This window comes from Haliaeetus leucocephalus, unplaced genomic scaffold (genome assembly GCF_000737465.1).
Source record: "Haliaeetus leucocephalus isolate CR32 unplaced genomic scaffold, Haliaeetus_leucocephalus-4.0 Scaffold173, whole genome shotgun sequence".
NCBI lineage: Eukaryota > Metazoa > Chordata > Aves > Accipitriformes > Accipitridae > Haliaeetus > Haliaeetus leucocephalus.
In genome coordinates this window covers 4,713,897-4,734,631 of record NW_010972609.1, presented here as the reverse complement: position 1 = coordinate 4,734,631, position 20,735 = coordinate 4,713,897, and the positions used below count along the sequence as shown (strand labels likewise).

General features: G+C 43.0%; 1 protein-coding gene across 1 annotated transcript in view; it reads left to right on the top strand.

Annotated features, from left to right (window-relative positions):
- Positions 1-19,173, top strand: part of BDNF (brain-derived neurotrophic factor) — a 39,279-nt gene extending 20,106 nt beyond the window's left edge. The window contains exon 2 of the mRNA XM_010563723.1: positions 17,688-19,173. Coding sequence (XP_010562025.1) covers positions 17,688-18,449 — 762 coding nt within the window. The 3' untranslated portion in view covers positions 18,450-19,173. The remainder of the gene's footprint in view (positions 1-17,687) is intronic.
- The last annotated feature ends 1,562 nt before the right edge of the window (positions 19,174-20,735 follow it).

Below are 20,735 nucleotides of genomic sequence, written 5' to 3'. Positions count from 1 at the left end.
TGGGCGGCTTGGGCGGCCCTCGGCGGGGCGTCCGCGCTCGCCGGGGCGCGGGGAGGAGGAGAGGGGGGAAGTTGGGTCCTGCCCGCGGGGTTTGACTTCACGTTGGTGCGGGGGGAACGGTTATCCTCCGGCCTTGGACGGTAAATGCGGTTGGCAAAGGTTTAACTTACACTTCGGAAGCCTTGCGCTCTCCTGCTGTTCTGTTTTGGGTTTTGTTTTTTGGTTGTTTTTTTTCTTTTATAGGATTAAAAGGACAAGGTGTTACAACCGTGGGCCACGCTTGCTGTGCTTATTTATTTTTAAGAGGTGCTATTGGTGTCTTGGTTTGTACTTTAGGGTTAAAATGCCTACTTTTCCTTTCGGTTTATTGTAGTTTGCTGTTCTGAGGTTATGACTATTTCGAGATCAATAGTCATTACTTATTTATGTTTCTAGTAACACAGTTCTAATGAATGCAAAGAATCTATCCCGGCGATACATTTTTCTTCAGCAAGGATTTCTGTAATCTTTAATTCATGGTGTGATAAGTACATAAAATGAATTTCCTTGGTCATCTGTAGATAGGAGCAAAGGGCCGGGCAACGAGCCGCCTGCTCGCAGGCAGGACCAGCCTTCGCGTCGCTAAGTTTGGGTGGCCGTTGGGTAGCAGAAGCGAGGGTGTTTTGCTCTGTTTGTGCGTGGTCGGCTGTCCCAAGCGAGAAGGTCGTCGCATCGTCCCGCTCGTTTGTGTCGGGTAGCGCTTTGGTACAAATCAATGGCTCTGTTTGCAGAGCAGGAGTGCTGCCTGCGACCGCTTGGGTGAGAACTTGACCCCAGTGATGGCCCAGAGTTAGTCTAGGTGGGGAAGAACATAAGCAGAGGGGACACTCTTGGCTCTATCCGGGCTGCGAATCCCCTGGTTTGGCATGTGAGAGGAGGTAGCAGCTGTCAGGGGGATGCTACCGGCAGTGGCAGGGCGCTGGCTGTGTAAACAAACCCGGGGCAAGGGAAAGGGAGAAGGCAAACCGTGACATTCTCCTGCCCGCTCTGGGAGGAGCGGGACAGAGTGCAGTCCCTCACCTGGGAGTCAGGGCAAGGCAGTGGCTCCCTGTCAACTCTAAAATACCTTGAAGGAGCTGGTAGATGTTTCAGCTATTTACTTAACACGACTAGATACAGGAGCCTTTCTACAGGGCTCTGTAACTCACAACAATTTTCTGCGGTAGTACTACCACTTAATGTTCAGCTTCACTGAACCTCGGCTGGGAAAACCCATTTATAAGTAGCGTGCCTTCTGTTCACGTTGCCAGTGCACTCTGCTTTCTGGAGCTGCAGGGTAGATCCTGTCGTTACATGGCTGTGAAATCAGGGTAAACCGGGTCAGAAGGATCAAGAACACTTTATCTGAATAATCCAGATATAACAGTGGAGGAAAATGGGAAAGCACTTTTATCTTGGTGGGAGTAAGGCTAAACTGAAAAAAGTTTAATTTCAAGCAGCGTGCTTTTAAACACGAAGGCATTATGTTGTAGTGTAGTGCTATGGGAGTACTACAATATGCTGAAATACTACGAAACGTAGTGCACAGATGCAAAGGATTTTAAAGACTCATTAAAATGTGAAAGAATATAGTGGAAGATAAGGATCTGTGTTTTTGCTTAAAAGCTCTGCATATAGTGAGTGCTGAGCTGAAAGCAGCTGCAGCTAAAAGTCCTTGCAGTATCCGTACCACTTTCTGCAACTCTTCCTCTGCTGTTACAGTGAGGAAAACACATGAAGCTGCGTGTTTAGCTCGGATAGTAGTTCTCTGCCAGGGTGCAGGTATAAAAGCAGGTCACAAGAAACTTGCGAGTAGGAGACCCTCTCATCCTTTCTATGGGTAAGCCTGCGTGAAGATGAGAAACAATTCACTCTACTGAGTGAAATGTGTGATAGGTGTGATCCTATTAAAAAAAAAGTATTTCCCATATTCTGCCTTCCTGGTTTGTATAAAAGGCTGAAATGTTGTTCTAACAATGTGCCCTGTGCCTACACTAGAAACGTCACGTTAGGCATTGTGTGAATTGGTGGAGGCTCCACTAGAAGAGGATATATGCTTTTAATAGGTTAATTGTGAACTTGTCTTGACCTGTTTTCAAGCATATGTTGTGAGCGCTTGGTTCCTCCTAAATAGCTAAAATGCTGCTTAATTAGGAAACTCTCAATCATTTCTTAGATCATTTCATACACTGGCATTCTTGGTAATGCTTAGCTGTGAACACCCTTTAAAAGGAAGCTTTTAAAAGCGCTGAAGCTAAGCTATTTTTGTGTGTTGCTGAGATGAAGCGGTAACTCAATAACCTACTGTCTTCAGTTCCAGCTAGGAAGGTGCTATGCGTAACAACTCTTTTGTTCCCTGCGGTACGCCATTAGGAAGCAGTACAGGTGCGTACCGAGCAAACTGCCTGATGTGTGAGCCGGGATGGGGCTACTAGGCTGTGCCCACTTGTCAGCTCACAAATCTTACTGTTTCCCTTCCTTATCCATACCCGATATTCGGTCTTATCTTTGACTAAGTTCTTTGGGGCAGAGATCATCTTGCCTGTCTTCTATTCCTGGTGCCTGACAAGGACTTCTCGGTGCTCTTGCAATACAAACAATAAATAACAGATTTTGCTACGCAGTGTATACAGGCAACTCTGCCATGGTCCTTTAAACTTACATGTTATCAACATAAGTCCTTATGCTACTCGATTTGGAAACACTGGAATATACAATAACAGAAGAATAAAATGCTTTACTTTTGGAGATACACGTGTGAGTTAATAGGGTAACCGTTATACCATGGCCTATGTCCTCTGATACAATCTTACGTTGGCCGTGTTGCTTACAATTCTAGGCTCTGAGCAGTCCCATGAGGAACGCCGTTCGCAGGAGTTGCCCATGCAGAACAGAACAAACCGTCATATGCATGAAGTGGAGGTGATCTGTAGGGTCAGGCTCACGTTTTCCTCCTTTTCAACATCCAGGACCTAATTATAAGGCAACTATAGACTGACGGAGTTCAACTGCTACACCCAACAGTAGCAATCAACACGGAACAGTCTGAAATACTGAAGATGCTATGACTTGACTAAATAGGCAACAGTCTTACCAAAAAAAGCCGACCTCATCTGAGGCACAGAGGGTTGGCTGGGGTGATGCTGATTTGATGTGATTGTAATCCTTTAGTAACACTGATACTAGTAGCAGAACGTCCCAGTACAGCATAATTTAGGCATCACGAATGGATACAGCTGTCTGAAGAGGAGTACCACGGACAACCGGAGGAAGCAAAAGTGAACTTCGTTCAGTGAATTTTCATGCCCTGGTGACAGCTGCCATAAGGCTGTAGCAGTTGTATACTTTCCTCGGTAAGAATATTGTATCTTTCAGAGAAGTCATTTTTTGAAGCCAGTTAATTAGGACGGTTATTTCTGGCCGTGGCATTTGTACAGAACAGAAGGCATGATTGTTCTTATGTTTGTTTCTCTGAGTCCTTTGATCGACTAGAAGCTCTCCATGCTTTACGCTATAAATTACCTCAATACTTTGGCAGTTTATTTCTTTTCTTGTGTACTTGGTTAGGAAAATGCAGAAATCCTTGTGACTCAGCTTCAGACTACTATAAATTATGAAGAAATGGGGGAGGGGGTCACATTTCAAATTAGGAAAGGCAGTTCTAGGAGGATGGGAGGAATACTGGTTGCTAAATTTGAGATAAGCATCCCTTGGTATCTCAAAATCTGAGCAGCTACCGCCACCTAGAGATGCACAAACCGAACACGCTGCTATGGCTGGCTCTGGCAACTGAGGCTGCACGATCAAAATGAGTGAGGCTGTTAATCCCAAGAGTTCTCACGCCGCAGGAGTAAGTTCAGGGTATGGATGCGGGCTTTTTTTTTCAACCCTGCGACTGAGGCGGTACCTGCGAATCCTGTTCTAGGGATGCAGGTAACTAGTCTTTATACAATCTTCCTGGTGTGGCTTAAATAGGTAAACAAGAAGCATCGCTTTCAGTAAACCATTTGCTGAGTAAACTTTAGACTACACCTAAAGAAGTATTTGCAAGTCAAATTTATACTGGATTGTAAGAGCTGTTGGTGAGACTTGATAGCGTATCCAAAGTTTGCACCCAAAAAAGTGCAATGTAGAACTAGTCCCTTAAGGATTTGAGTTCACGTGGGGTGGGGAGGTTTGTTCCCCATCCCATCATTGAAGTCTATGTAGTAGGGGGTGTCCTTTAGCAGGTATTTGGTGGAATGGAGAAAAATTCTGATTTTCTTGATGTATTTGAGTCAGCAGCCTGGTTTCACTAGATCCAGGATCTTCCCAATTTCGAAATTAACTATTGAAGTTGAACTGGGTACATAGATATTTGTTGCTACCTCAAATCTAACAATATGGAATACACTTTTTATATCTGCCCCTTGGTTCTTAGGATACACTTTCCTGTTTTGTTTTGAGCTCACGGTTTCTGATTTTTGTTTTGTACGTCAATCTTTGGCTATAGCAGGTTCTTCCTCTGCATTTGGGAGAGAAGAATAAGCACTGTTCCCTATTTAATTTGTGAGGAACTGCTTATAAAGAGAAACAATGTGCCTTTTTTACCCACTGAACTCAGAAGCTCATGTGCAGTTATTTTTGTTTGACTCTTACAGGCACAGTACATTTCAGGGGCTTTTGTAGTAACTGCTAGTTTATGGCTATCAAATGCCCAGTGGAATAAGAAACCCAATGCGACTAAACCTCAGCAGGAGTTGATAACTTCCATCTCTGAGCCTTGAAAATGCAAGCCACTAGTTGATTGCATGTACTGCACATCTTTCCAGGTGATGATTTTGATAATTTCTTAAGATACTTGAAATCTGTCAGTATAAAGTATGTTGGCATAAGGGTTTAATGTGTAGCTTGTGAGGGAACAGAGTTTTCCTGTGGCAAACTGAAGAGCTGTGATACAGGGATATTTGCCATTCAAGTCAGGAGGCAACTGTGAACTATTTATACCATATCAGGGTGTATGAGAGAGCTGTTGTACCAAACTAGTGTTTGAAAAACTACCTGTGGCTCACCTGGAGTTCCACATCCAAGCTCAGCCTTTCCAGTACGTGCACTGGGCTACAGGTAGGCTTGTAGTCCTTTGCACACATGTAGCATAGCATAGCAGGAGGAGTCTAGAAAAAGATCGAACTAGGTGAAGTCTTGAGCAAAATGCTGTTATATGCTCTTTATTAACTCGGCATGCAAAAGACTTGGAGCGTGTTGCTGCAGTTAAAGCTGTAACAGTAAGAACAGGACTAAGTTGTATGTGTGTGTGTGTCCAAATCCTGTACTACGTTATCTTCTAAAAGAGAGTTAAGCTTAATCTTGTGCCAGTTCTGGGGCATGTTGTGCCTTATCTAATGTGATCAAAACACTGCTTTCTTTAAAAAAAAAAACAGCTCCTGGAGAAATGCAGTTTTGTCTAGATCAAGGAATTAAAGGTTATGATCTCTGGATTCCTTAGTCCGTTATGCCATTTACTTTCTAAGCTTGGTGCAACATCAGTACCCATATGGTTTAGTTTACCCTTCTTTACACTGGCTGTGGTGCTCTCAGTGAGTGTTCAGTACTTGATATACTGAGATGAAAAGAAATCTAAACTTTATTCAAGGGGTGGATTAGTAAGTAAACCAACCTCCCCTCAGTCATAGCTGTCACTGTACCACAGAAGCGTATGGACACTGTTGGGATGAGCGACAGGACTTGTTTTGCAGTATTTCTAGATAATTGTGCCTGCTGGCTGCCTGCATTAAGACTTGGATCTTCACTTGCTATTTACATTCCTTTTGAGTTGATAATCCAGTTTGACTGAGCCGTAAATGCCAAGAGAGAAATGCTATTTGATAGAATTTGTACTGAAAGCCAGTGAGTCCAAGGGGGAAGCAAAGCCACTAACAAGTTGAAGCTGGCAAGGGTAACTTAACCAGAACCCATGCCAGGAAACTGTGGTGAAGTAAGAATTTGCTGCTGAACATCATGACCGGCCTTTATCTTTATAATGGGTTGAACCAAAACTAGAAATAAACACATCTGAAGTTCTCCATTTTTGCTTTTCCAGATATAAACATTACTGTTTATGTCAATGTCATGATTTTTTTTTTTGTTGGCAGCTAGTGCCCTACAGACGGGTGAAGAAGGATTGTTTTTATTTTATGGGAGGCAAAGAAGGATGTTTCATGTCTTGTTACAACAGCAGGGTACTTACTGGTATGGTGTTAGCAAGTTGCTGTCAATGAAATGTGCAAAGAGATGGTAAGCAGGTGCTTCTTTACATCCTCTCACAGAAATTTAACATTTCGTGTAATAACTAGCAAAAGAATGTCTGAAAATGGGTTCTCCCCTTAAAAGCTAATAATCAGCACCCTAAGTTAAAAAAAAAGAACAAAGCTGCCTGCCTTGGAAGACTCATTTTAACTCCTTTTCTCTCTCAATTTTGCACTAATGATTAATTTCTGCTGCCCCCTGTGCAAAACCTTTCTGCCGTTGTAACTGCAAAAGTAGCAGGAACGTTAATGATGAACAAGGATGTTGCAGAAGGATAAGTGAGTCACTTCCACATGCCTCCATTAACAAAAAAAAAAAAAGGCAGAAATAAGATTTAAGAAGAAACTACTTAGAGGTCTAAGCCTCCAAAGAAGTCTGCTTCTGAGTCTGACAAACCTAGATACAGCATCTTGAATTCCATAAACCTCAAGCATGATGTCGTATCACCTGGTTCTTAATCAGATTTGCTCAACGTGGATATTGTTGTATATTTTTTTCCTTGCTCCCATTCCTGTAACTGTTATGAAAATTATAGATCTTACACCTGGAAATACCAGAAATCATTCCCCTAATGGAAGAACAGGTATGCAATGAGAGCTAGAAAACACAATAAATAACTTCCATGCCTACTCTAAAACACTTTGGGGGAAGTCTTCAGTCGCAAAGCACCACCAGACCTGTTAGCATTCAAGTTGTACTCACTAGAAAATGACTGCGGGGGAACTGCTGATACTCTGCATATCTTGTAATTAGTCATGTTCAGGCATACTTCAAAACTGACTTGTAGTTTTGTCGAGGTCAGTCCTGAGCCATTTGTATTTTAATGCAAAGATGCATCTGTGGAGATGCATTGGGGAAAAAAAAGATGACTGGAAGTCGGTCATCTTTTTTTCCTTTTATTGTTTTGATGGGGTTGATGCTGCTACACTGGCTTCATCCCCTGTGAGCGCTGAGCATCCCTATTATGAGTAGGCATAGCCTTGCTCTTCTCCATTTTATACAAATTAAGGCTGACCTTTGGTCCCTGGCAAGCTGCCTGGTTTGTGTTTATAGGGCTGGTAAATACCTACTTGTGCAGTAGTAGTTTTCCATGGGAATAGGTCTTTCCTGAGTTTCATAGCACATTTGCTGCAGGTAAAAGGAGACTGTGGATGAGATGGGACGTTGTGTTGCATTTCAAATCAAACCTCTTAGAGGTTTTAATGTTGAAGAATGTTTCTATTTTAACGCTAGTTTTGCTTTTCTTGTTGTTCTTTGTTATGTAATGGTTGAGCCCACAAATTAGGAGCATGAGGCTAAAAGCTGAAGAATGAAGGAAGAAACAAAAAGACATATGGCAATAGCAGGAGGTCCTGCCACCCCACCTTAGGCTCGTGACAACATGCCCTACATTTAACCTACAGTCAGGAACTAATTAACGACACAGATGGAAGTGAGCTAGCATATGTATTCAAAAAAATACCCCTAAGGTTTTAATCAGCTGCCCTGCCTCTTTCTGGGTTAGACATCGAAGTTACCGTAGAGAGATTTGCAAAATATGTGAATGATACACATGGTTAAGGCAGCTTTGTGTAGTGGCTGAAGCGAGGGATTGGGAGTGGGGGCTGCCCTGTTCTCTGGTTCAGCAGCAACTTGCTGTGCAATCTGGGGTAAGTTGTTTAAACGTCTTTATGGGCTTCAGCCTACCCGGAGGGAAAATAGGATTTCTGATGCCGTTCCTCCTCACCCAAGTATGTTGAGATTCAGTGTTTGCCAAGCACTCTGGAAGCTTTGATAGTATGTTCTCCAAGAAATGTTGTGCAAGTGGAGAGTCACAGCAGCATAAGTAGCAGGTCTCTCTGCTTTTGCAGCTTGTAAGTGGTTTTTTCCCCTCTAGAACTACTAATTATCTCTGATAAGACAGGTCTGCTTTTGATTTTGACTAGGATGGTGACTTCTAGATAAGCTGGACTGTTGTGCAGAGATTTGGGAGAGGGAGAACACTTAGCTGTTTTCAACGGACTAATTGGGTAATTTAATGTTTCTCGCTTTAACTTTCTCTTTCCTCCCCCCACCCCCAGCGATTTGAAGAGAGGCTCTCCTTCCCTGCAGGGCAGTAGGATCTGCTTATGTGAAGGGACAGGTATTGAAGTTTTTCTAGAGAAGTGTTTATTTAATGACTGAAATCCCATATACAAACCTACCCTTTGGAGCTTAAGGGCTCTTACAGTGAGAACAGTATGCTGGCAGCAAAGCCACTTTCTTCAGCGGGGAGGGTGTGCGTGAAACAAGACACCCAAGCGCAGAGCGGAGCGGAGGAAAGTTAGCTGGTGTTGGGCTGGATTTTGCATACTTCTGTTTATAGGCATGTCTGGGCTATTTATGTGCTTATATCGGTGGGGGAAGGGAGGAGCTAGTCTGCACACCTAGAAAGCTTTTTTTTTTCCTTCCTCTTTTCAGTGTAATTATTACCAAATATGCCTGTATCCCTCAGGAGTCCTGAGTGTGAGGAAGCTGTTTTGCTGAAACCTGTCATACTTTGTTCTGATAACAGGTATTGGCTATAGTTTAGGTGTCAACCCCATCTGATTTTATGACCACATGAGTACTGGCCCACCTTTACAGCTGGTATAAATCTATGAACAGAGCACTATGGATTTACACCAGGCAGTGACTGTGTCCACCAGAATTAGGTCCACTGGAACATACTGCTTAAATGAACCACGACCGTTTTTGTGCAAGTAATTTCCCATGATGCCACAATCTATAGTTGTATCTGGTGGCAAGTATGAAAAGTCATGAACCAGGTAAACGTCATTTTTAATTGGGGAGGGAAAGGACCCAATGTCTGTCTAATTCACAGGAATCAGTGTAATGGTCCTCTGTGAAAGAAACTACACCACTATACAACTGGGAGAAGGCAGGAGCTTGATAAATTAATTTTTCCTGCAAGGCTGCAGGTTTTCTTTTGTTCTGTTAAATGTTTGTACCTTGAGCACTACAACTAATGAAGCTTGTTTTCAGACACTTGCATCTTTGCCATATGTACCTCTTCATCCCTTCTAGTAATTCCAAACCGTTTTCCTCTGTGGAGCTTGTGAATTGAAAGCAGCAATACGCAGTGTAGTAAGTCTGTAACTGGGTAAGCCCGTATGCTGGTGGTTGCCTGACTAAGGATGGAGGAGGGGGGGAATTTATTTGGTAGGTCTCAGCTACTTGCATGTCAGTTAAAAAAACGTGACCGTAGAAATAGCGTTGTCTGTGAAACTTATATCCCTCTATTGAATCCAGTTGAAGTTGGCCCCCAAATTTTTAAAATGTATTAGGGATAGAGAACCAGGCATAGCAATTGCAGAAGTCTTGTTTCAACATGAAACCGCTTTGAAGGTGGGGGAAAAAAAAAAAGCTCAAAACTATAATGCTTTGAAATCTGTGGTGTGCTGCATTGTCATAGTAAAATTTCAGTGGTGAAAGAGCACTTCTTGCCAAAGTGTTTTCAATACAGTTATGTTAACATTAACATAACTTTCCAGCAGTATTATCTCCAATGATAAAGCTATTGTCACAGCAGGACACACGCAGGGCTGGCTGCCCAGTGAGGTGGGTGAGATTCCTAATGAGTAAATCCTTGTTCAATACAAATTCCTCTCATTGTTCCATTAATGTAGATTGAGGTGTCTTTGCAAACACAAATTTCTCCTCCTGGTCTGGTTGTTCCCATGTAACGTTGGACTTGAGTACTCCCAGAAGCTGCTCTGGTACCTTGGTGTAAGCTTTCATCCCTTGCCCCATCTGTGGAAAGTATATATGCATGGAGATGCTGTGCTAACAACTGGACTGAGCATGTGTTGAGAGCAATCTGCACATGAGGGCAGGCAGCCAAAGATGACTGATAACACCACTGGCAAACGCACGCATATTGTTAATACCTGTCAGGGCTCTGACAACAGGCATTTCCAGTTTCTGGTTCATGCACATCACAACATACTGATCTGCTTCATTTCAAGGACTGGCTATGGCTAAAAAGCAAGGTATTCTCTTACAGCAGTGCCACACACAGTCAGGGTCTCAGCAAAGGTAAGAGTATTGCAACAGAGGGGTATAGCCCTTGCTCTCCTCCCTTACCCTAGAGAAAGCACTGCCTGCCCAAGCCATGGGTAACTGCTCCATCTGACGCTTGTGCTTTTTAACCATTAATTTTCCTTGGCTGAGCTTCACTTGTGTTCCTGTGGAGTGCATAATGTTCTATAGGTCCCAGGAAGCTTGCCACTTGCAGTAGAACCGATGGGTGCGTGGGATGTTTTACATGCTGTTCGATAGTTTATAGGCACTTGTAAGATCCAAGCTCAACTGGTACAGCAGCTTCTGGGTTGTTCCAGGGCTGCTGGACACATGTCGCAATACGAGGGATCCAACTCACGCTAGTTTGCATGCAACGTGCTCCATTCTGTTCCTGCTCTCGGGTGCCAATTATCCATGACTTCAGTGGGAGCTTCATGTGTGTACTTGGCAGAATAGCTTAGTCCTGTGACGATTCAGCACAGTATTCCGCACCGAAGAGCCGTAGTGAAATGGAAGACAAACCACAGATGCTGCTCAAAGGTCTGAGGTTCTGCCCTAACGTTCTTCTGTGCACAGGTTGAATTAGCATTATATAAAGCTCTAGTGGCTATCGAAGCAAATGATTTCGGAGAACTGTAATTATCTGCTCCCATGGAGGAACCAGATAGTATCTTGGCATGGAGTTATTATTTCGTGGAATTGTTTTGTGGTTTTTGGTTGTTTTTCTTGTTTGGGGTGGGGGGGGGTGGGGGAGGTAGGTAGCCTGTTCTATAGGTGAACTTGCTTTTCACAGAGGTTGCATAATGTTACTTCTGAATGACCACAGTAATGGCATGAACGTACCTTGACATATAGTCTAAAACAGATTAATGCAGTTTTCTAAGCCTGAAGTCAATTTTGAAATTGGAATTTGCTAATGCTTAGGTTTTAGACTTGGAAGTCATGTCCCTACTGTACAGTATTTCTGGCATGGCACTAGGAGTGCGGCATGTTACCCAACCCGTGATACTCCCGATGAGCAAAAATAAACCTGCTGGTAGCACTTTTATTTCAGCAGGATTTTCACTGCATACCTTTGTATTTCAATGTGAAATTTTGGCAAAAAGTGTTGTGGTAAAGCATTTTGTGTTTGATATGTATAGTGGCATGCACACAAGTACCCTTTTGGAGCCGAGTTTCTTTGTTTACAGTAGGGATCGCAACCCCCCGTGCAGTTTGAGTGCCCCGTGTGCAGGATGCTGTATAAACAGCTGGAAAGGCAGTATGTGTGTCACTGGCTCAAGAATCAGTTCCCATTGTCAAAGTATAAAAATAGTGCACATCTGTTCTCTTCCATGGGTGTTGTATCTCTGAAAGCTCAGATACCATCTGTGAGTCTGGCCTGCTATTCCTTCACTTGCGCCTACTGCCAAGACTCATCCCGCCTGTTTCCTGGTATGGGCAGAATGGGTCTGAGATCCATCCGACAGAAATCCTACTGGGAACTCCTTGTAGTCCCGCACTTGGCCAATTTAAGTATAAGCATGCTTGTAATGAGGAGACTGTCTGGTCTGCGCCCATTAAAGCAGCTGAATTCTCTCTCGCGGAGCTCTGAAGCAAGTGTGCCCTTTGCATGGTCGTTTGAGTGGCCAGAAAGGTATGATGAAAATTTGTAGGAAACTCTGATGCATAACTCTGTGAAAGATCAGGGGTGTAATGTCACGGCATTATTATTTTGCCATTATTTTCTTTGGTTCTTTCCCACCTCTGGTTGACAGGAGAAATTGTGGGGGTTTTTTGTATGCGTTGGGGAACGAGTCCAATAAAACCTCGGACCCCCACAAAACCCCCTTGTAGTGCATACTTCTCCAGAGCCGAGGTATTGCTGGAGTTTCTTTACTCTTAAAAGCTGTACTATAGGCAATATTTAGCAACATAAGATGAAAGCAAATTTCTCATGGTTAAAGTTGTAGTTTACAAACATCTTGCAAATTTGCTTGCTATTTATCTTAGTCTTCAAAATGGTTCTTAGTCTTTGCCATCTCTGGCATTATGGCTAAGTAGCTTTTATTGCCCCAGGGGAAACCAACATGAGAATAAAAATAAAATAGGGTTCTTCTTCCTGACATGAAGTACCAACTTAGAAGAGTACAAATTGGCTGTGGGTGTGCATGTGTATGTATTGGGGGGGAGGGCACTTTATTTTCAGTAATAAAAAGTAATTATATAGTATGCCGCATAAATAGCTGCGAGGATAACCAGAGTGTGTCAGACATCCAGTTATGCATGTGTTAAAGGTTAATACTATTTGTTCTCAGTACATTTAGTCTTTGCAAATCATGTGCTGACATGCATCCCATTTTGGTATTTGTTCACACACTCCGGTAATGATGCGTAGAGCAGGAACTCATGCCTGTGCCATTCAGTAGTATTTAGTAAATTGAACTTTTGTATAAAGGTCTTAGAAAATGGCAAGGCAGAAAGTGAATGTCGTCTTGCTGCTAATTTTATCTTCCACTGCACACTCCTTTCTGGAGATTAAAGCATTATGAATCTATTCACTACTGAAAGTTATTTCGACTTTCATGGTGCATATCAGGATGCAGAAAAGCAAGTACATGTTCACAGCTGTTCCTCAGGTCTCTCTGCTGGAAATACAACCTGTTAAGCTGCTAGATTTCTGCTTAAAATAACTAAAAATAATGAAATAAAACAATTAACTGGTGAATCCTCATTAAAAACAAAAACTGAAATAAATAGTACAGCTAGGTAATTGACTGCATATGTAAACTAGCTGTAGATAATTGACATGACCTTCATTTAATGAGCCTCCTTCCCGTTAGTGAAGATGACAGCCACAATTACGGGCCCTTATTCTAGCTGTAATTGTATGGGCTTTATTGAAGTACAAACTAGGTCACGTCTTCCTGAGACCTGGTCCGTGGTGGGTGACCTCTTTTCATTGCTTCAGCTTTGCTGTGCTGCGTGAGAGAAGGAAGGATGTTCTTGCAGCCATGAGAATGGATGGCGTTCAGGAAACTGGTCTCAAATGTGGTTTCTGATAGAGACGTCTTGCGTGACCTGGGGGAGTAGTTTAAGGCTAGGTCTCAAGGAGGCTAGCATATGCCTATCTTATACAAGTTAGTGGGTGTATACAACAGGGTATGGGACAGCAATCGAACCAAGATGCCCTCTCCTAGAAAAGTGTTTGATCTTTTATGCCCACTGATGTAGCTGAACAGGAAGAGTGCGAAAGGGCTGCAGCCTTTAGCCATTGTTCCTAGAAGGTGAGGAGTAGAGACCTGAATATCCTACAGCTGAGAAGGGAGGGGATGAGTGCATGAAAGGTCTACAGATTGAGGTTGTATCATCAGTGATTTTATTTTGTATTTTTCTAGCTGCCTGTCTGACTAAAAAGTGGCCATGGCTAGTCTGTTTTGTTTGGCTTTCAGTTGTATTGATGCACTCAGAACACATGGTATCAGCCTGGTTGCTCCCGTTAAGAAATACTCAGCACTCATAAGCCTCCATGGGAAATAGTTGCTCAGTCTACCAGGGTAGCATCAGGCGTGGGTGTACACTGAAATGCTGGGGCATCTCCATGTAAGGCCTCATAGTGGTGGACGTGCCCAGCATGGAAAGAGGCAGCACCTTGCTTAGTAGCATGCTGGGAAAACAGGAAAATCCAGCTTTCTCCCATCTTCCCACCCCAGTTCCACTTCTGCGTGCGGTAACATGGTGACTGCCTCGTAATTGGAAGGGTGTATGTAATCTGTTAGTGTTTGGGGTTTACAAGGCACTTACTGTAACAGGACAGGCAGTATCTCTAATCTTTGCAATATAGTGAAGGTTTGATAGTTGGGGAGCAGAGGAAGAGGACTGGAAGCTGCCATCCAAAGTGTTTCCGATGACCTTTTTCTTCCTACATTGGGATATTAGTCCTGCCTCACTAAGTAAGAGATGAACCGTGCGTTCGTGAGTCAGTTCAACGGTAGCTGAAAGGTTGTGTTTCTGCCCGTGGAGTGAGATGTAAATCTTATTCTGCTATAGCGTGTTAAACTAGTAGATTTTGAGCAGCTGCTACTAGAAATTGCTATGGCCTCTAAAATGAAGAAATTTCCTAGGTGTTAAAATATTACTTCCTCATATTAAATCACTTGATACCATTTTGCTGCCAAAGACAAGGACTGTGTATGTTGCTCAAGTCACTGTCAAGATAGAGAGAAGAATCTTTCCACATCCTGCGTGCACAGTTTGGCTTAGTCTGAGACTCCTTTACAAAGAAGTAGATGGTTGATCTGTGTCTGCTCGCTAGGAGTATTCCGTGTGTCTGTGCTGCTAAAGCTTACTTTGACATACTCTTCTACTGTTATAAATGGGAGGAAGAGGGGTGGCTTTCGGTGGGACACATTTTCTTGTGTATTATCAGTATGTTACATGGATAACGGCTGTCTTAAAGTTGTTGGTTTTCAGAGCCTAGTTGTACGTTGTTTCTTGCTACCCCAGATAATAGTGGGGGTTGTATGTCATCAGACGGGATGTAAATCGATCAAGCTTGACAGCAGTTTCCTTCCTAAATGGAAGACAAAATTGATTAAGGAAGGATTAATTTAACGTGAGGTATAAAGTACTGTTAGATCTGGTGACGAACCAGCCATTGGCAGAGGATGCTGAGGGCTTATTGAAGTCAGTTGGTGAGGTTTCTCTGCACCTCTCTGTCCTCCGTCTTTTTGTAAGAAAACAGTCCATGCGAACAAAGTTGCACAGCCACTATTCTATTCATTTCACGTCCCTCCCAAGTTTATTGCTACTATGAGAGGTACACAGCCCAATGACGACAGTGAAGGATGTGGCCTGATCCAGGAATCCTTCTATCCTTTGTCTACCCACTGAACTTGAAAAGCAGATGTTCAGCCTCCAGCTGGTGCACTTAGGTGACGGGTGCAAGCTTCTCTGTTTTGTGCTTGTCTTGGTGCCTCTCGTGTTGTGTCCTCTTTCGCACTGGAAGGCCCAAAGGCCCTTTGGGGGGTACTGTGTGCTCAGACAGAGTCTGTCCTCTGGAGTCAAGATACTGGCTGGGACCTCTGGGCACTACTCTAATAAAAATAGCAGGAACTTGATAAGGAGCCAGAAGATCTGCGTTCTGTTCACTGCTCTGGTGGTCACAGTGTGATGTGGGTGTTTGGGTTTTTTGTTTTTCCTTCTAAGTTTTATATAAAACAAGTCTCAGAAGAGGGAGTGTATGAATATTATTATTTCTGTTGCCTGTTCCACTGGCTCTGCATTTGTATGCTAGCTGAACTGCCCCTTCTTCCTCTTGTCTTGTTTCTCCTTGTTTGATAAAGGAAGACTGATAGCTTTCTTCCTTGTGTTTCAAATCATCTCTGTAGTGTCTGTCGTCCTCCCCTTTGAGGAAGAAATCTGATACTTCTCCCTGTAGAATGTTTTAAAAATCCTAGGATGAAAAAATCTGCAAAATATTAATGTTCTGCATTGCTAGAGCAAACACTATGTTCCTGTGAGTCACAGATGTCAGGTTTGTTTAATCTTAATAAATCTATGCCACAGTAACACTTTTAAACAGGAAGAGAGATGGAGGGATGAAGGAAGAGTTGTGCTGGGGTTGAGAGGATTCTTAGCCAAAATTTTGTTTAGGGGGGGCTGGGGGTGAGGAGGGCATGGACACAAACCCAAACACTTCCCACCCACCCCCCACTTCATTAAGTAAACTTTGAGACCTACGTTTTGGGCACTGCCTTTCTAGTACGTATTTCATTTTCTTTGTATGTTTTATGATAGATTGTCTTTCCATGTTCAAGTCTTAAGAGTACTAGTTTCCCACAGCAAATTTGCAGAAGATGAAGTAAGGCTTTCTACATAGCACCCTGTTGGCAAACAGAAATAGCGTTTACTCCAGTGAGCGCTGCCAAGTATGAGGTACTTCCGAATGAACTTCAAAAGCTCTGAAACAAGCATTAGCTGCTGCTTCAAAAATGTGAACAATGCCATTGCTTTCTAGCAAGCAGAACTGGTGAGAGCAGGGATCGGAAGGAGGAGAAATAACAACTGATGTGATGGATGTTGTAGTAGCACTTGGGATCAGACAGAAAGTATAGCTCTCTGTCACTGCAGGATTTGGGTGGTTCCTGTTGTAATAGTACCTAAAGTATGTACTCTCCGCTTGAGGAGGAAACAATTCCTACCCTGAGGAATGTACGATCTACGGAGACATAGCGAAGCGCTTGGGAAGGAGCATTCATACAAGCCCAAGCTGTTGGGAGTGCTGATGGGAGTGAGTTGTGCTGATTCCAAGCCTGGTGAGGAGTTTTCTTACCGGCACTCTTTCCTGGTACTACCCCTCCATGCTCAGTGAGGACAGAACCAAGCATAACTCATAAGCCTCAAAGCATGGCCCATAACTTCTGCCAGAACTTGGGGCAGAATGAGAGAGAAACAGGCAAACTGCTGTGTTTCGGTGTGGCAGTAGGGCTGGCTGTGTTTCTGGTTTTCATGTTGGTCTCTGGGCTGGAACTGGGTTTAAATAGATGCTTTGCCCACTTGAGAACAGACAGTATGGGGCTCTGGGAAAGTATGGTACAGTGGTTCTGGTACTGTCACTTCAGTATAGCTCTTACCAGCTCTGTCATCCAGCAGGTCCCTTCCATGGCATTCACACGATGCAAGCAGTCTGTCCAGCTCAAATTTAGTATACTGTCCTGGACCATTTTCTTGTCTATATTTACACATACATACCTTCTACTTTTAGAGGAGGAATTGACCTGCTGAGACCTCAGAGTTTGTATGGCCTCTTTCTGTGTTTTGAAGGTTGTTTTCAAAATACAAATGCAATTTATCCTGGTGCTGTTTATTTTGGTTGGGGTTTTTTTTGTGGATAGAACAATGAAATATTTTTGGCAAGGAGAGATCTTAAAAATTAAATACTTGCATTTGCACTTGAAGTCTTGCCTTTCATGCTTGCAAAGCTGCCTTTTACTGCTGAATGTTGCATTGCTAAACAGCAGTTCTGCCTTTGCTGTTACTTGAAATAGATGTAATCAGTCAATAAATAAGGGGTCTGTATAGCATCTAATTTCATACTTACTACAGAAAGACTTTGGCACGCAAGAACTCTGACTTGCTGGTATCAATGATGCCTAAGCTTTGGCATATGCTTTATCTGAAGCTCTAAATCAAAGAACACCCTTGTACAAGAGTATGCTTTATCACCGGTAATGAGTTGCGGCTGCATGCAGCAGATCTCCGCAGAAAATGCATAATGTCTCAGGACAACTGGGGTGAATTTGTATTACTCCATCCCTTGTAAGTTGTTAAATATTTTTTTTTCTTGTTCTTGTCCTTGACAGTTCCACCAAGTGAGAAGAGTGATGACCATCCTTTTCCTTACTATGGTTATCTCATACTTCAGTTGCATGAAAGCTGCCCCGATGAAAGAAGCTAGTGTAAGAGGACAAGGCAGCTTGGCTTACCCAGGTCTTCGGACCCACGGGACTCTGGAGAGCCTAAACGGGCCCAGTGCTGGTTCAAGAGGACTGACATCGCTGGCGGACACTTTTGAACATGTCATAGAGGAGCTTCTGGATGAGGACCAGGACATCCAGCCCAGCGAGGAAAACAAGGATGCAGACTTGTACACATCCCGAGTCATGCTAAGCAGTCAAGTGCCTTTGGAACCCCCGCTGCTCTTTCTGCTCGAGGAGTACAAAAACTACTTGGATGCTGCAAACATGTCCATGAGGGTCCGGCGCCACTCTGACCCAGCTCGCCGCGGGGAACTGAGCGTATGTGACAGCACGAGCGAGTGGGTGACGGCGGCGGAGAAAAAGACTGCAGTGGACATGTCCGGGGCGACCGTCACAGTCCTGGAAAAAGTCCCAGTACCCAAAGGCCAACTGAAGCAATACTTCTATGAGACCAAATGCAACCCCAAGGGGTACACAAAGGAGGGCTGCAGGGGCATAGACAAGAGGCACTGGAACTCCCAGTGCCGAACTACCCAGTCTTACGTGAGAGCTCTCACCATGGATAATAAAAAGAGAGTTGGCTGGCGCTTTATAAGGATAGACACTTCCTGTGTATGTACATTAACCATTAAAAGGGGAAGATAGTGGATTTGTGTTGTATAGATTATATTGAGACAAAATTATCTATTTGTATATATACATAACAGGGTAAATTATTCGGTAAAAAATAATTTTATGGACTGCATGTATAACTGAAGTTTATACAGTACAGTGGTTCCACAATCTATTTATTGAACATATCCATGACCTGAAGGGGAACAAAAGTCATTTGCGCACAAGTTGAAAAAAAAACAAAAAAAAAACAAACAAAAAAAAAAACAAACAAAAAAAACCCACAAAAAAAAAAGAAAAACAAGCGAACAAAAAGTCTGCATTACATTCCTCGATAACGTTGTGGTTTGTCGCCGTTGCCAAGAATTGAAAATATAAAAAGTTAAAAAAAAAAATAAAATTGCATGCTGCTTCAATTGTGAATTGATGATAAACTGTCCTCTTTCAGAAAAATAAATTGAACCAAAACATTCCGTTTACATTTTAGACAGTAAGTATCTTTATTCCTGTTAGTATTATATCTGTTTACTGCTTTTAACTTCTGATAGCGTTGGAATTAAAACAATGTCAAGGTGCTGTTGTCATAGTTTTACTGTTTCTCTTTTACTTTTGAACTCCCGTCAGATTGAAAAAGGAAAAAAAAAAAATCATTACCTTATTCTGGATTAAAAACAAATTTGGGTTTTTTGTATGTTGTGAAGGTGTTTGCAATAGCAATCCAACTACTGACAAAAAAAAATAAAAAAAAGAGGCAACTGAAAAAGAATGGTGATGTTCCACTTCACATTCTTGAACTTTAGGCTTAAAGACAGCACTTATTTAACTGTATGGCAACATGCTTTTTTTGGGTTATTTTCTTTTTTTTATTATTTTTTCATTTTATTTGCTGTCTTTTGGGACCTGCATTTGTTTATACCATGTTTGTTTGTGTTTGGGGTTTTTTTTGTTTTTCCTTTCCTCCCTCTGGAAGGATGTTGGTTGTGATCTTTAAAGTATTTCACTTACCATACAACTGGAGCTTGTCATATAGGACATAGAGTGTTGAGAGCAATGATTTTATGTAATAAAAGACTCTGTGCTTGGATCAAATGTCTTGGTGAAGCACAAGAAGAATGTCACTAGAAAAAGGGTCTGGAAGGACGATAGTGGATCTGAAATCAGGTTGGTCGTGGGACTGCATAGCTCAGCCAGTTCAGGGACAAATGGCAGTGTTGTGGGTGGACTTGAGGCTATCCAAATTGCAGTCAGCACTGAACGTGGTCCTGCGCGTCGACCTTTGCCTTGTACGACGCTGCCCTTCCCCTCGGCCCCCGGCCTGCGACGCACGGTGTGCGAGCTGCAGCGGCATCCCTGCCCGCAGGAGCCCTGGGAATTCGCTGGGGAGCGAGGCGGAAGGAAGCCCTGCCTCGAGCTGAAAGCAATTAGCATTTACGTTCGTGTGGCTCTACCTCCGCTGTCAGCCTTATTTTATGAAACAAATAGTGGCATAAAATAATACTCTTGAAGTAAGCGAAGAGCAAGTGCTGGAGGAGTTGGCTTAACGTTGCTTAGGTTCTGACAGATGGATTTAACCCTGCGCTACCCCTCTAACTATCTTGGCAAGTATTTCTAAAGAGGCAGGTTGTAAGTCTGAGAGCTGTGCATAGCACTTTGCATTGACTACAGTGGGCAGAGAGGCAGAAATAGCTCACTAGTGAGCTCACTGAAGGCAGATGCTATATTTGTAATTCCTGTAGATGAAGAAAAGTAGCTGAACAAAGAGGAAAATACTGCAAAGTAGAATTACTTGTGAATGCTGCAGAATCTGCGTTTGTCTGCCTTGCTGTTGAAGTTAATTAAAAACCTGAACTGGGCAAAGCTTATTTGAAATGTGATTCCCCCGCAATAATTCTCTTTTGAAGAGCATATTTAATGCTGAGTTTGTCATTACTGGTAGAAGCCCATGCTGGAAGCTAAGAGAGACACATTCAAAATCAGTGATTTCTTCTACTTAGGGTGGAAGGGCTTCCCCTTCTCTAGGATAACTGGCTGTCGAAGGAGAACCATCCCGACTGCACACTGAAACTCTTTTGCGTTGGCCATGCGCACGCTGGACCGTGAGTGAGAAGAGAGGGTTGTGTGACCCACCCCCAACTTCACGCTTCAGCCTTCCCAATCAATTGCAGATATTCAGGCTCCCACATAGAAATCAGAAATGAAAAAAAACTTACTGAAATGTCTCAAAACGCCAACTGAAGTGTTCTTCATGCAAATTAAATGTTGGTCTAATGGAGAATTTCATTCCACTCTGGCCAGTACCTGTATGTGTATTATAATTCT